The sequence below is a fragment of the Macaca fascicularis genome, chromosome 2, assembly GCF_037993035.2.
Source record: "Macaca fascicularis isolate 582-1 chromosome 2, T2T-MFA8v1.1".
Classification (NCBI taxonomy): domain Eukaryota; kingdom Metazoa; phylum Chordata; class Mammalia; order Primates; family Cercopithecidae; genus Macaca; species Macaca fascicularis.
Genome location: NC_088376.1, coordinates 11,663,991 through 11,678,797, shown reverse-complemented (window position 1 = coordinate 11,678,797; position 14,807 = coordinate 11,663,991). Strand labels below are relative to the sequence as shown.

The following is a 14,807-nucleotide window of genomic DNA, read 5'->3' as shown; positions in this document are numbered from 1 at the left end:
ACTGCGCCCAGCTAATTTTTGTATTTTTTTAGTAGACACAGGGTTTCACCATGTTGGCCAGGCTGGTCTTGAACTCCTAACCTCTGGTGATCCATTTGCCTCAGCCTCCCAAGGCTGGGATTACAGGCGTGAGCCACCCTGCCCGGGCCAGACCCTGTTCTTGGTGTACATTTTGCTAATCCTTCCACCAAATCTCCAAAGTAGATATCATTGTCTTCACTTTAGATTTAAAAAAACAGATGCTTATGACCACCTACTAGCAAATCTTGATGCACCAGGGCCTGGTGGGGATAATCATTGACTGTCTGGCTGACCATTATGAGTCACAATTTCCATTCCTGCAAAATGGAGAATTTTTTGACTTAGGGGTGGGGTGTTCGCTAAGCTTTCTGCCTGATTCTAATTCTTCTGCTAGAAGCTGTGGGTTTACAGAGGTGGAAAAGATAGTCCTTCCACCAAACATATATTCTATTATGTATATCTTATCTATATTATATATTCTATTATATATCCCTTCCACCAAAAATATGTTCTTTTATATTAATAGAATATAAATCCAGGGTCCAATGGAAAAGACTTAAGGGCAGACACAGAATGGGATGTAGTTTATGTTAGGAGAAGCCTGAAGGGACATCATGGCAGGCATTTGTGTGACCTCCCACAAAACACCCTCCTCCACTCTGTCCTTTCTCTGTTCTTCCTTCCCTTTGTCCTTATTATTTCCTTTCTGCTTCTCTTTCTTTTCTGTCGTCCTCTGTCCTGCCCTAGAACGATGCCTTTCTAATTGTGGGTTATAACATATTATTAGTAGGTCATAAAATCAATTCAGTGGATGTAGACCAGCATTTTAAAAAGTGAATAGAATATAAACTCATTAAAAGGCATCACTCATACTCAGGATAATACTGTTGTGTAAAATTTGTTTTAATATGTGTGTCAGCATATGTACACTGTGTCAAGATGTAACACTTATAACCTATTTCAAGACCCTGCTGTAGACTAAACAAGGACCCCCATGGTGCTCCAGGCATCCCCACCCTCACCTGTGGCACCAGGAGCTACTGCAGGAGCTACTGGCCCAGCTGGGTCCTGTGTCTTTCTCTGTGTTGTCAGGGCCTGCGCTGACAGTCCACCCACAGGGAGGTGGAATCTGGGGCTTGACAGTGCTGGGAGGATCCTTCAGGCTCAGGCAAATCCTCACCTGGAGGCAGAGAATGGACTAGATGACCCCTGAAACAGTCCAGTTCAGCATGTGAGAGCTCCTCTGGGTCCAGCCCTGTGCCACCTTCCTGCAGGGCCTTGGGGAGAGCAGAGAAAGCAGCTGCCGGCTCCAGGCAGTTATTTTACCCCAGGTGCCACTTACCCTGCAGAGGGGCTGGAACCAGATAATCATTTTACCCCAGGAGCAACTTACCCTACAGAGTGGCTGGAACTTCTCAGGTTTTTCAGTTCCTGTGTTACCTCCCAGCCCTTCCCATCACATGCTGTGGGTGTCCATGGCTGACGAAGGCCCCTGAGCTAGGCCAACCCCCCCGCCTCCCAGTGGGTGGCTCTGTGGTCCCTGGCAGCCCCAGCATCATCCGGGGCACAGAGGCCATGGACACTCAGGGGATGGTCAAGGACGCAGCTCCTTCCGTTCCTCCCTCACAGAGCTTTCAACAAGATAGATGGTCATTCTTCTGTCCTCACTGTTTGCTCCTGGCATAAGGGGACCCCAGGCCTGGATGACTTCCCTAAAGAGGAATCTATTGGGGTCCCGCAGACGCTGCCAAGTCCTGTCTGGAGGATGAAGGCGGGGGGCACATCGCTGACGCAGTTTCTCCTCTGCCCTCCACCCCTTGCCCCTCCTGAGTTCCTGGACTAGGAACTCAGCCAGGACTTGCTTCAACCTGAGAGGATGGTGTCCAGCCCCCTTGGAGCCTGCCAGCGTCCGGCGGGATTTCAGAGGGACCTCCAGGGAGGCGCTGCCCAATTGCCCCCCATGTTGCTCACACAGCCCCCACTGATCTACTCTGGGGAGGGCTGGGGGCCCAGAACGCGGCTTCTAGGGGGGCCTGGGGCAGCAGGTCGGGAGATATCACTTGTTCACCGCCTGCTCACCCAGATAACTGCAGCTTCCTCCACTGCCGCCTATCACCCTCCGGCCATGCCTCTGCCCAGAATGCCCTCCCTCTCCAGTTCTGCCCGCCCCTCAAGGCCTGCCCAAATCTCCCTGAATTCTCGCCTGAGCAGACACTCTCCTGCACGATTCCCGCCGCGTGGATGACTCAGTTGAGCCTCAGTCTGGGGCTGCCCTGTGCTGGCACCTTTATGCAGATGCTCGGCTCCCTACCCTGGCCTGTGAGCCGTGTAGTGCAGAAACTGCATCTCACTCAGAGCGAGGGTAAAAAGCAGGGGTGCTGGAGATGCCAGCTGCCCTGCCACAGGCCAAGAAGACTTGGTCAAGTGACCATTGCTGTCTGTTTCCCCAACTGTAAAGGGGGCTGAGACTCTTACAGGCTTGTGAGGCTTAAAGTCTGACAAACGCCTACCATCCCACCAGGCACAGGGCAGTCGCTGAGTATTTGGCAGTGGCCGCTGTTCCCCACAGTCTCCAACATCGCCCGGGGATGTAACAGGTGCACCACGGACAAGACTGATGGGTTTATCAGTTCACTGGGGAGAGAGGCAGGATGGATGCACTTGCTTGTTCCTCTGATTTTCCCTTATGCGGAGCAGTGACACTTGGCAAAGGCTGCCAGGGAGATGGGAAATTGACATTAATTACGGGAAAGTGAAGCAAGAAGAGGAAGAGGGTGAGAAAGAGACAGGGGAGGAAGAAAGGAAGGAGGCATGGTTAGAAGACTGGCAAGCAATAAAGACGACTGTTTTCTTGGAGGAACAAGGACGTAGGGCCATGAACAGCAAGTGGACGCTTCTTCTCAGTGAATTATGGCATTTCAGCGCTGCAATAAGCCTGAAAATCACAGATCCCCTTCACAGACCAGGGACGTACAGGCCCTGGGAGAGCAGGAGTTAGAGAGGACCGTGCCTGCAACAGGCACTGCCTGCTACACCCTGCCACGGGCAGAGGGGCTGTGCTCCCACCCCACAGAGGCCCCATCCTTCCCTTTCTCTCCCCAAGGCTGCTCCAGCAGGGAGTTTAGCTCCATGGACACCTTTGAAGGTTATGAGGGTGCAGAAGACATGTAAAAGGTGAGCAGCGCTCTGAATGTAATTTCTTTCTTGTTTCTTTCATCTTCTTCCTCCTTCCTACTCATCATCTCCTCCTGCCTCCTGTCCCTCTCCCCCAACCCCTCTCCCCCTCCTCAGGATTCTCCCCCAGAAGGACCTGGCTAAGCCAGGGAGCCGAGGTCACAAGTCCTCAAAGTGGCTCTGACCCTGCTAGCCCGGCGTGTCCCCACGTGGCTGTCTCCTTGGCGGTGCGCTGGTGTCCGGTCATAACTGGGGTTCCCGCCTGGAGCCCCGTGGCGCAGGTGGGAGGGTTGGGGGGGGCTGCAGCCTGCCAGCGGGAGTCACCACCTTGCCCGGCCTGGCCACAGCCTCCAGCAGTAACTCTGAGGGTGCCCCTGTCCCCTCCCTTCCAGCTCGCGGGGCCTTTTCCAGTCTGATGACAGTCACGAAACCTGTTCCTCCAAATCCGCTTTCCTGGAGAGGGGAGAAAGAACGCAGGGAGAAAAAGAAGAACGCGATGAGGAGGAAACGTGAGTGTGAGCGAGGAAAGACTAAGCGCCTCTGTGGGCCACCGCGTCTCTGACCTTCCTCGCGGAACTGCAGGACGACCGGCAGCACCGAGAAGGAGCGCTCTGGGGCGTCCACGGGCCGGCTGGCTCCTGCGGGGGCGACCGCTGGTTTCCAGGCGAGGGCGCTGCGCCCGAGGAACTCCGCCCGGGAGAGCTGACCTCCTTGCGGACGCCCCCGCTCCTCGGCTCCAGAGCGCCCGCATTCCCGGGAGAGGCGGTGTGGGGGCCCGGGGCCTGCCCAGCTACGCAGAAAGCAGCCGGCGCCGCGGCGGTGGCAGAAAGGGGACGCCCAGGGCCACCTCCCGGGAGTCCGAGGGGTGCGCTGGATGCTCGTCTAGCTCCGGCCCGCAGAGCCCACTCTTCCCCCGCCCACCCGCCAGCGAAAGACCTCGCGGGACCGGGACCCCCAGTGCGCCTGCGCGAGCGCGGCGGGCGGAGGCAGACGCTCGCGGAGGCCACGCCCCCTGGGGCTCGGCCGAGCCTAGGAGGAGCCGGAGCTGGCTCGGGGCTGCTCCCACCCGCCAGCGCCGGGGCCCAGCCTCGCAGTGGTGCGCAAGCCACTTAGCACCTGACAGGTTAATTCAAAGGGGGTAGTTCTAAGGTAACTGCTGAGAGATTTACGTTTAGATTTGTTAGTTTAAAAATTAGTTTTCCAGTTGTTTGTTTATTTTTTTGAGACAGTCTCTACCTGTCGCCCAGGCTGGAGTGCAGTGGCATGATCTTGGTTCACTGCAACCTCCTCCTCACATGTTCACGCAATTCTCCTGCCTCAGCCTCCCGAGAAGCTGGGATTACAGGCATGTGCCACCACGCCCGGCTGATTTTTGTATTTTTAGTAGAGTCAGGGTTTCACCATGTTGACCAGGCTGGTCTCGAACTACTGACCTCAGGTAATCCGCCCGCCTCGGCTTCCCAAAGTGCTGTGATTACAGGTGTGAGCCACCGGGGCCTGCCGATTTTCAGAAATTTTCGTCAGAGGTTTGCACCTATTTAGTTTTTTATTTATTTTCAGACTTAACTTGTCAGGTTTCCTTTTTTTTTTTTTTTTTAAAGTTGCAAATTAACTTTTCTGATTTTAATTTTTACTTATGTAGTTTTAAGGTGTATTTATTTTCAGAATTTCTTAGGTTTAACATTGCTGTCAGTCAAGGTCCAATGTCAGGGTCCAATCACTGAAATGGACTCCACACCAATTATTTTAACAGAAATTTAATGTAAGGAATTGTTACCCAACTATTGGAAAACTAAAAAGGCAAAAGAAAAAAAAAAGAAAAAAGAAAAGGATGATGTTGAGATGTCATGAAGATTTCAACTGCAAGAAGCAGCTACCACCTCAAGAGCTAAGGGAACAAGAAGAAGTTGAAATGATCAAAACTCAGAAGTCTGAAGATGGCCCAGGGCTGGGGGTTGTTCTCTGAGGAGGAGACACTGCTCAGAGCCCGGGTCTGGGAGCTGGATGCAGAACTCGGACGGGAACGTGCCCAGCCCATGCTGGTGTCTCTGAATGGGCATCATCAGGCTGGTTATGGAAGTGTTGGGAAAAGGCAAGCTGGAACCAACTGCTGCCACTGACACCAACTGTCATTCTCAGGCTGGAGACCCATTGCTAAAAGAATGCTGACAGGAGCCCAGGAGCACAAGAAGGAGCCCATCGTGACCCTGCACCACAGAGCAGGGGGTGGGGGGTGTAAAAGCTGAGGACCATGGCTTAACTATCCAGCACACTTAGCTTTAGAGTTACTTAGAGCTCCGTTAGGATTCAGTTAGTTTTGGAATTGTTAGGGGTGATTTGATTTCACTTTTTCACTACATGCGGGATCTGGCGGAGCCTTTAGTCTCCTGGTCTTGTTTCTGGAATGGAGTGGGTCACGAACACCCCATAGGAGTCTGTCCCAGGAAACTTAAGACGATCACTTTAGAATTCAAGAAAACAAAAATAACGTGTTTCACTTGGTTCATAAAGAAGCCCTTTGACAAAGTGGCCAAAAAGGGGCAGAGCCTAAGCGACAGACTCTTAGGGAGGGGCCCTTGGAACAGTGTCCTGCAGAGTGTTCCTCTTTCAAATTCTTAAAACTTGACGCTGTTTTGTGGGGACACCCTCTCCCACTGTCCTTCCTAACTACACAGTGCCTTTCTTGTTTTGAAGCTGTAGATTGTTTGTGCAATAAAACAAAGTTCCTCCCAAATCAATAATGTGTAATCTTAGGTTCTTCTACCTGCATTATCCTTCAGCCCACATTGTTCCATTTGACCATCAGAACATTTACATATGTATGTACATATGTATGTATGTATGTATGTATGTATGCACTCCCTTTATTCAACACCTATTTCCTGAGCACTCCCCTGCCCTGAGGATGGGTCTGGCACCAGGTAGAGACCAGGGAGGTATGAAGGTGAGTGAAGCATTCAGTCCAGTGGGGGAGGCAGATGTGGAAACAGAATCACAACACAATGTGGCAAATTCTCTGGGAGCACAAAACACCGTCACTGACTCTTCCTGATACAGTCAGAAAGGGGTGACACTGGAACTGGGTCTTACAGGCAAGTGTCTTCTCCCGGTGGAGAAGGAGAAGGGCACCCTGGCAGAGGGAATAGCATGAGCTCAGGTACAGGGGCACAGAGGAGCTGTGCATGGCAGGTGGGACGAGTTGATGGGGACTGCTGGGTCACAGGGTTCAGAAAGGCACTAAGCTTAAGGGCTGACCCTGTTGCTTGACAGATCCTGCCTCATTTGTTCCTGCAGCAAGTCTGCAAGATAGTAGGGAGCAACCTCAGGAGTCCCATGCTTCTCCTAACACAGTTTACATTTCTGGGTATCTTAAGCGCCTTCCCAACTTTCTCCTTCTCCCATCCTTATTTTCATTTGTCTATTGAAGATGAGTTCCTCCTTCCTTCACCTTTTGATTCCTGCTTCTTAAACATATGTAGAGATGGAGGAGGGTTGAGACCAGCAAGGTGTGAAGCACAGGAGACTTTAGCTGAAAAGGGAGGTGGAGAAGAGCAGAGCAGAGGAGACCTGCTTGTGGGAATGGTGTGCAGAAGTTCTTCAGACCAACACGGTGGGGAGTGGGCTGCGGACATCACCAACCATGACTGCCTCCAACTGTATTCAGCAACCATTGTAAGGTCATGAGGATGCCTTTCCCAAAGGGGGAAACTGCTTTAGATCCAACCCAGGCTTGTGAATGTAACAGACTGGAATTTTTAAAAGCACACAGAGCCCTTCACTGCACTAACAACAATGGACATGTCTACCAAGTAAACACACACACACACACACACACACATATGGTCCTACACAATCCGCGGTGGTATGTTTTCACACTTTTTATAATACACATCTATGCATTCAGTCTTGTGTGTGTGTGTGTGTGTGTGAGACTAACTTAACACACTGAATGCATTACAATGCATTAAAAAGTTTTCCAGCAGACTTCTCTGTTTTGGCCTCTGCTATGGTCTGATTGTTTATGTTCCCCCCAAATTCACTTGTTGAAATCCTAACCCCCCGGGTGATGATGGTGTTAGAAGGTGGGGACATAGGGAGGTGATCAGGTCATGAGGGCAGAGATTTCTTTTTTTTTTTTTTTTTTTTTTGAGACGGAGTCTTGCTCTGTCACCCAGGCTGGAGTGCAGTGGCGGGATCTCAGCTCACTGCAAGCTCCGCCTCCCGGGTTCACGCCATTCTCCTGCCTCAGCCTCCCGAGTAGCTGGGACTACAGGCGCCCGCCACCTCGCCCGGCTAGTTTTTTGTATTTTTAGTAGAGACGGGGTTTCACTGTGTTACCCAGGATGGTCTCGATCTCCTGACCTCGTGATCCGCCCGTCTCGGCCTCCCAAAGTGCTGGGATTACAGGCTTGAGCCACCGCGCCCGGCGAGGGCAGAGATTTCATGAATGGGATTATTATCCTTATAAAGGGGGCCTGAGAGAGAGACTCCCTTGCCCCTTCCACTGTGTAAGGACACAGTGAGAAGGCACCACCTATGGACCAGAAAAAAGGCCCTTGCTAGATGCCAAATCTCCTGGTGTCTTGATCTTGGACTTCCCAGCCTCCAGAACTGTAAGCAATAAGTTTCTGGGGTTTTTTTGTTTGTTTGTTTGTTTGTTTGTTTTTCTTTTTTTTTTTTTTGAGACGGAGTCTCGCTCTGTCACCCAGGCTGGAGTGCAGTGGCCGGATCTCAGCTCACTGCAAGCTCCGCCTCCCGGGTTCCCGCCATTCTCCTGCCTCAGCCTCCCGAGTAGCTGGGACCACAGGCGCCGCCACCTCGCCCGGCTAATTTTTTGTGTTTTTAGTAGAGACGGGGTTTCGCCGTGTTAGCCAGGATGGTCTCGATCTCCTGACCTTGTGATCCGCCCGTCTCGGCCTCCCAAAGTGCTGGGATTACAGGCTTGAGCCACCGCGCCCGGCCTGTTTGTTTTTCTTTTTCTGAGACTGAGTCTCACTTTATCACCCAGGCTGGAGTGCAGTGGTGCAATCTCGGCTCACTGCAACCTCTGCCTCCCGGGTTCAAGTGATTCTCGTGCCTCAGCCTCCCAGTTAGCTGGGATTACAGGTGCATGCTACCACGCCTGGCTAATTTTTGTATTTTTAGTAAAGACAAGGTTTTACCATGTTGGCCAGGCTGGTCTTGAACTCCTGACCTCAAGTGGTCTGCCCACCTTGGCCTCCCAAAGTGCTGGGATTACCAGCGTGAGCCACTGTGCCTGGCCAGTTTCTGTTGTTTATAAACCACCCAGTTTATAGTATTTTCTTTTTTTTTTTTTTTTTTGAGACGGAGTCTCGCTGTGTCTCCCAGGCTGGAGTGCAGTGGCGTGATCTCGGCTCACTGCAAGCTCCGCCTCCCGGGTTCACGCCATTCTCCCGCCTCAGCCTCCCAAGTAGCTGAGACTACAGGCGCCTGCCACCACGCCCGGCTAGTTTTTTGTATTTTTTAGTAGAGACGGGGTTTCACCATGTTAGCCAGGATAGTCTCGATCTCCTGACCTCGTGATCCACCCGCCTCGGCCTCCCAAAGTGCTGGGATTACAGGCTTGAGCCACCGCGCCCGGCCAGTTTATAGTATTTTCTTATAGCAGCTCAAATGGGCTACGACAGCATCTCTGATTATCCTATCACAATATATCCATTTCTCTATGATAATCTATTTCTGTGTGAGAATATGTAAGAATTTCAGATGTTTCATGCTGTAGCTGAACAGAGGAGTCTCCTGGGTTCTAGCCACTTGCCTCAGGAAGCACATCACTTGGATCCTGTCAAACACATTTGACCACTGAATAGCCAGCCACTCACTATGGAAACACAGCCCAAAGCATTCTCAACCTTTTGGACCTCAGCCCTTTTCTGGATCTGTGAAAATGTCCATACTGGATGATGCTGGCAGAGTGTGAAGTGCCCAAACCTCCCATGCTTCATAGGATGAACCCTCTGCAAATCTTAGATGGCGGGTGGGTGACCAGAGGAGCCATTCCAATACCAGTCATTGCTGGATGTTTCTGGGGTGTTGTCCTCAGGTGCTATGGACCATATCTACTCTGTCTACTCTGTCTTTCCATTCCAGTCCAGTGGATATTGTGTCTTCTTCTTCAGGCCCTTGTTCACTGTAGCTGCTCAGGAAATAGTTGCGAAATGAATTGTTGTGGTACATTCTTAAAACTCTTTGAAAGTGAGAAAAAAAAGAATGACTCTTCTGTGGGTAAAGCTTTGGTCATCTTTCCACTTGTTTACATGAGAAAGAACACAGAATAATGAGATTAAAGTCTCCAAAAACTTTTGGAAAAATTGTTCATGTCCTCTATAGTGTTATAATTTTGCTATTGTCCCCCAAAGGGGCTCAGGTACCATGCTTTGGATGGAATGGTGGGACTAAAGGCAGCTTTGATTCTGTACTATTTGGTGGTGTTCTGAAACAAGCTAAACACTAGCTGTGCATTATGCAATATTTAAAGGAAGTAGAAATCATCCAAATCAGCATTTCCAGAGTGTTTTTCAGACCAAGCAAGATAATGCAAGAGATCAGCAGTTTTCTCCCTCAAGTTGTTCTATAGGAAAAAAAAATTACCCAGGCTCAAAGAAATTCTACAGGAAGAAAGTCTGCATACTTATGATAACCACATCATTTCCCAAACTCTTTGAACCCAGAAATCATGGTGGAATGCCACATGGTATGTATGTTAGTAAGGTGCTACACCAGAGACTCAGCCATATAATGACTTAAATAATAAGTTTACTTCTGTCTCATGTCACAGTCCAGGGCAGATAGGAAGCTGCTTGCTCCACACAGTTATTCAGGATTTGCAAACTTCTTCCATCTGGGTTTTCCATCATGTCCTAGAACAATGTCTTTACCTGTATGGTCCAAACTGAGTTACGTGCATCTCTGTGTTCACAGGTAGGGGAAAGAGACTGAGGATTACATGTGCAGTATTTTAAGACTCAACCTGGAAGTGGCACACATCACCTTCTCTCACATTCCATTAGTGAAAACTTAGTCATGTGACCACTCCTCACTTCAAGGAGGGGTGGGAATTATCAAGGAGGAGTAGGAATTATGGTCCCTAATGGGGAGGTATTTCTACATGATTTCTGACAGCTACAAGTCTGTTAATGTGTATCATGGTTGCCCCAGCAGCCTGCAACAGAGCAGGGGCTAGAAGCCAGGTCTTCCAACTCCTAGTTCAGAGTTCCCATTACCACACTAGTATTTCTGTACAGTAAGTCCTCAATGTTATCAGCAGGTTCTTGGAAACTGCAATTTTAAGTGAAATCATGTATAATGAAATCAATTTTGAAATTTCTCATCAGTGTTGTAACTAAGTAACATTATTTGAGGACCTGCTTACATAGTTTTGCTTGAAGTCCAAATTTCCAAGAACCTATTGATGACATTAAGTGAGGACTGACTGACTGTGTTCAGCCGACATATATGGGGTCGTCCTGTGTGCCAAGCTCTATGTCAGTATGAGAGTGGAAAGTCTTACAAAACAGAACCCCCTAATTACATATTTACTCTAGTATCAAGCTTTGTTAGTGGATAAACGTTCAGATAGTTTCGTAAAGCTATCCCAAATTATCTGATAGCTTTGCATGATGCTCCTTTCATTTGCCAAGAACATACATATTCTTGGTGAGGGATTAACACATTTAATGAACAGAGTAGAGAATCCTGAAAGAGATCCCAATGCATTTGAAAAATGGGTATATAAAAGGGTCATTTAAAAAATATAACCAAAAAGCTAAATATGCATTAAAAAGGAGGGTGTTGGGTCCACTAACTAACTAATCAAATAATGCTAGATTTCCCTTCAGTTTCCTCTTGAACAAGGAATTGCTTATGCAAGACTCCAAAGCTGAGAAGCAGATTGTCTTTCAGTCGTCATGCAGCCTGGAAAGCCCCCCACTTATGTACCAATAGATTGTGAAGCAATCAAAGACTACTATATACACTTTAAAGGCAACCAGAAAGACTCCCTCATTCCAAGTATCTTTTACCCTATTGGAACTAGAATATCTCACCCTAAAAGAACACTCACCAAAGATTGGCTTAAGTCTTCCTCCTTGTAGTCTGTAAAACTTACTCTTATAGATTGGGCACAGTGGCTCATGCCTGTAATCCCAGCACTTTGGGAGGCCAAGGCAGGTGGATCACCTGAGGTCAGGAGTTTGAGACCAGCCTGGCAAACATGGTGAAACCCCGTCTCTACTAAAAATACAAAAGTTAGCTGGGAGTGGTGGTGGGCGCCTGTAGTCCCAGCTACTCGGGAGGCTGAGGCAGGAGAATCGCTTCAACCTGGGAGGCGGAGCTTGTAGTAAGCTGAGATCGTGCCACTGCACTCCAGCCTGGGCAACAGAGTGAGATTCTATCTCAAAACAAACAAACAAACAAACAAACAATAAAACAAAAAAAACTTACTCTTCTTTCAAATCCCTTCCAACCTCTGCTGTGATGGTAGCTGACTACCTTGTAACAGCAAGTTTTGAATAAACGGCCTTTGATTAATTCTATTTTTTCTGTCAAAGAAAATAATTAAAGCTTGGTCAGTAAGATAATTAAAAGAAAAAGAAATCATGGACATTCTAGAAGAAAACTTTTGTTTGAGCTTTACTGCTGAAAAAGAAAACATATTTTAAAAAGTAACCTTGACTGCACAGCAAAAGAAACTATCAACAGAGTAAGCAGACAACCTACAGAATGGAAGACAACATGCACAAACTATGTATCTGACTAAGGTCTAATATTCAGAATCTATAAGGAACTTAAATAAACAAGCAAAAAAACAAATAACCCCATTTATGTCCTTTGCTTACTTTTTGGACAATTCTCAAAAGAAGACATCCAAGTGACAAACGATCATATGAAAAAATGCTTATCATCACTAATCATCAGAGACAAGCAAGTCAAAACCACAATGAAACATCATCACACACCATTCAAAATGGCTATTACTAAAAATAACAGATGTTGGCAGTGCTGCAGAGAAAAGGGATTGCTTATGCACTGTTGGGGGGAATGTAAATTCATTTAGCTACTGTGGAAAGCAGGAGATTTCTCAAAGAACTAAAAGTATCATTCAAACCAACAATCCCATTAAGGAAAATAAATTGTTCTATCAAAAAGACACATGCACCTGTAGGTTCATCACAGCACTATTCACAATAGCAAATACATGGAAACAACCAAGGTGTTAATCAACAGAGGAGTGGATAAAGAAAATACGGTACATATACACCATGAAATAGTACGCAGTCAGAAAAAAGAATGAAATCATGGCCTTTGCAGCAACATGGATGCAGCTAGGACCATTATCCTAAGTAAACTAACGCAGAAACAGAAAAGCAAATACCACATGTTCTCACTTATAAGTGGGAACCAAGTGAGTACACATGGACATAAAATGGGAACAATAGACACTGGGGACTACAAGAGAAGGGAGGGGGACAAGGACTGAAAAACTACCTGTTGGGTGCTATGCTCAGTACTTGAGTGATGGGTCCAATCGTATCCAAACTTCAGCATCATGCAATATACCCTTGTAACAAACCTGCACATGTACCCCGCCCCAAATCTAAAATAAAAGTTGAAAAAAAAAACAAACCAAACCCTTGCAATGGGAGGAGTCTTTTCAGACAAAACATGAGATCCAGAAGACAAAAGTAAAATGTTAATAAGTTAGGCTGCATAGCAAGCCAAAAATTTTATATGAAACATTTTTAAAAGTGAACAGACAGAAACATTTTCAAAACAAATCACAAAGAATTAATTTCCTTGGTATACAACGATCTTTTAAAAATTAATAAGAATAATTCAATGAGAGGTTGAAATGGGTACAAATATAGTTAGGTAGAAGAATAAGACCTAGTGTTTTGTAGATCAGTAGGGTGACCATAGTTCAAGATCATCTATTGTACCTGTCAAAATAGCTAGACGAGAACAATTCAAATGTTCCTAGCATTAAACAAGATAAATATTGCAGGTGATGAATATCCTAATTACTTTTTTATTTTTTCCCAGACAGAGTCTCATTCTGTTGCCCAGGCTAAAGTGCAGTGGTGTAATTTTGGCTCACTGCAACCTCCGCCTCCTGGGTTCCAGTGATTCTCCTGTCTCACCCTCCTGAATAGCTGGGATTCCAGGTGCCCACCGCCATGCCGGTATTTTTAGCAGGAATGGGGTTTCACCATGTTGGTCAGACTGGTCTGGAACTCCTGATCTCAGGTGATCCACCCACCTCGGCCTCCCAAAGTGCTGGGATGACAAGCGTTAGCCACCGTACCCGACTTTTTTAGATCTTTACACATTATATGAATATGCCAAATTATTACATGTATCCCAAAAATATGTACATTATGTGTTAATAAAAAGATTTTCAAAATTAATAAGAATAATTCATAAGGAAAATGGACAAGGATAGAAACACACAATTCCAGGAAAAAATACAAATAATCAATAAATATGTGATGCATTTAATCACATATAATAGAAGAAATACAAATAAAAATGAGGCACTTTTAACACATCTATTAGAATACCATATATTTAAGTTTGACAGAATCGGGTATTGGTGAGGATATAGAGAAATGGGTACTCTCATCCTACACTGGGAGAAATATAAATCAACAGTGGATTCTTGAGATTCAGTATCAATTTAAGATGTGCATATCTCTTTACCCTGCAATGCCACTTCTAGAAATTTATCATAAATATTTACTTACAAATGAGCAGAGACATTTATGTACAGGGATGTTCAGATTTTTATGTACAGATTTTTGTATGGACGTAGTTTTTTGTGTTTTTTTTTTTTGTTTTTTTTTAGATGGAGTCTCACTCTGTCGCCCAGGCTGGAGTGCAGTGGCGTGATCTCAGCTCACTGCAACCTCTGCCTCCCGGGTTCAAGCAATTCTCCTGCCTCAGACTCAAGTAGCTGGGATTACAGGCATGCACCACCACACCTGAGTCGTTTTTATATTTTTAGTAGAGACAGAGTTTCACCATGTTGGCCAGGCTGGTCTCGAACTCCTGGCCTCAGGTGATTTGCCCGTCTCGGCCTCCCAAAGTGCTGGGATTACAGGCGTGTGCCACCGAGCCCGGCCATATGGATATAATTTTTAGTTCTTTGGGATAAATGCCCAGGAGTGTTACTGCTATTTAATCTTCAAATAAACTGCCAAACTATTTTTCAGAGTGGCTGCATTATTTTCCATTCCCATCAGCAAAATATGAGTAATCTATTTTTATGCATTCTTTCCCAAATTTAGTATTTTCACCTTTTTTTTTTTTTTTTTAGGCAGAGTCTCGTTCAGTTGCCCAGGCTGGAAGTGGCACTATCTCGGCTCACTGCAACCCCTGACTCCCAGGCTCAAGCGATCCTCACATCTCAGCGTCCTGAGTAGCTGAGACTACAGGTGAGTGCTACCACCCGTGGCTAATTTTTTTTGTATTCTTAATAGAGGTGGAGTTCCACCATGTTGCCCAGGCTGGTCTCAAACTCTTGACCTCAACCGATCCACCTGCCTCTGCCTCCCAAAGTGCTGGGGTTACAGGCGTGCACCACTGTGCCTGGC

At 47.2% G+C, this 14,807-nt stretch overlaps 1 protein-coding gene across 1 annotated transcript; it reads right to left on the bottom strand.

Moving 5' to 3' along the window:
• Positions 1-905: 905 nt before the first annotated feature.
• Positions 906-13,393, bottom strand: LOC123571741 (uncharacterized). The gene is made up of 4 exons (XM_074032762.1): positions 13,388-13,393; positions 3,759-4,077; positions 3,381-3,648; positions 906-2,734 (listed from the first exon to the last, which is right to left on the bottom strand). The coding sequence occupies exons 1-4, from the start codon at positions 13,391-13,393 to the stop codon at positions 2,653-2,655; spliced, it is 675 nt and encodes a 224-aa protein (XP_073888863.1). The 3' UTR covers positions 906-2,652.
• Positions 13,394-14,807: the final 1,414 nt, after the last annotated feature.

What these genes read in the sequence shown, in the direction of transcription:
- LOC123571741 (XM_074032762.1), bottom strand. An exon ending in CCTGCAGTTCCGCGAGGAAG is followed by an intron (nt 3,649 to 3,758) that starts GTCAGAGACGCG and finishes TCCCCTCTCCAG; the next exon opens with GAAAGCGGATTTGGAGGAAC. An exon ending in GGACACGCCGGGCTAGCAGG is followed by an intron (nt 2,735 to 3,380) that starts GTCAGAGCCACT and finishes TCTCCCTGGCAG; the next exon opens with CCTTTGCCAAGTGTCACTGC.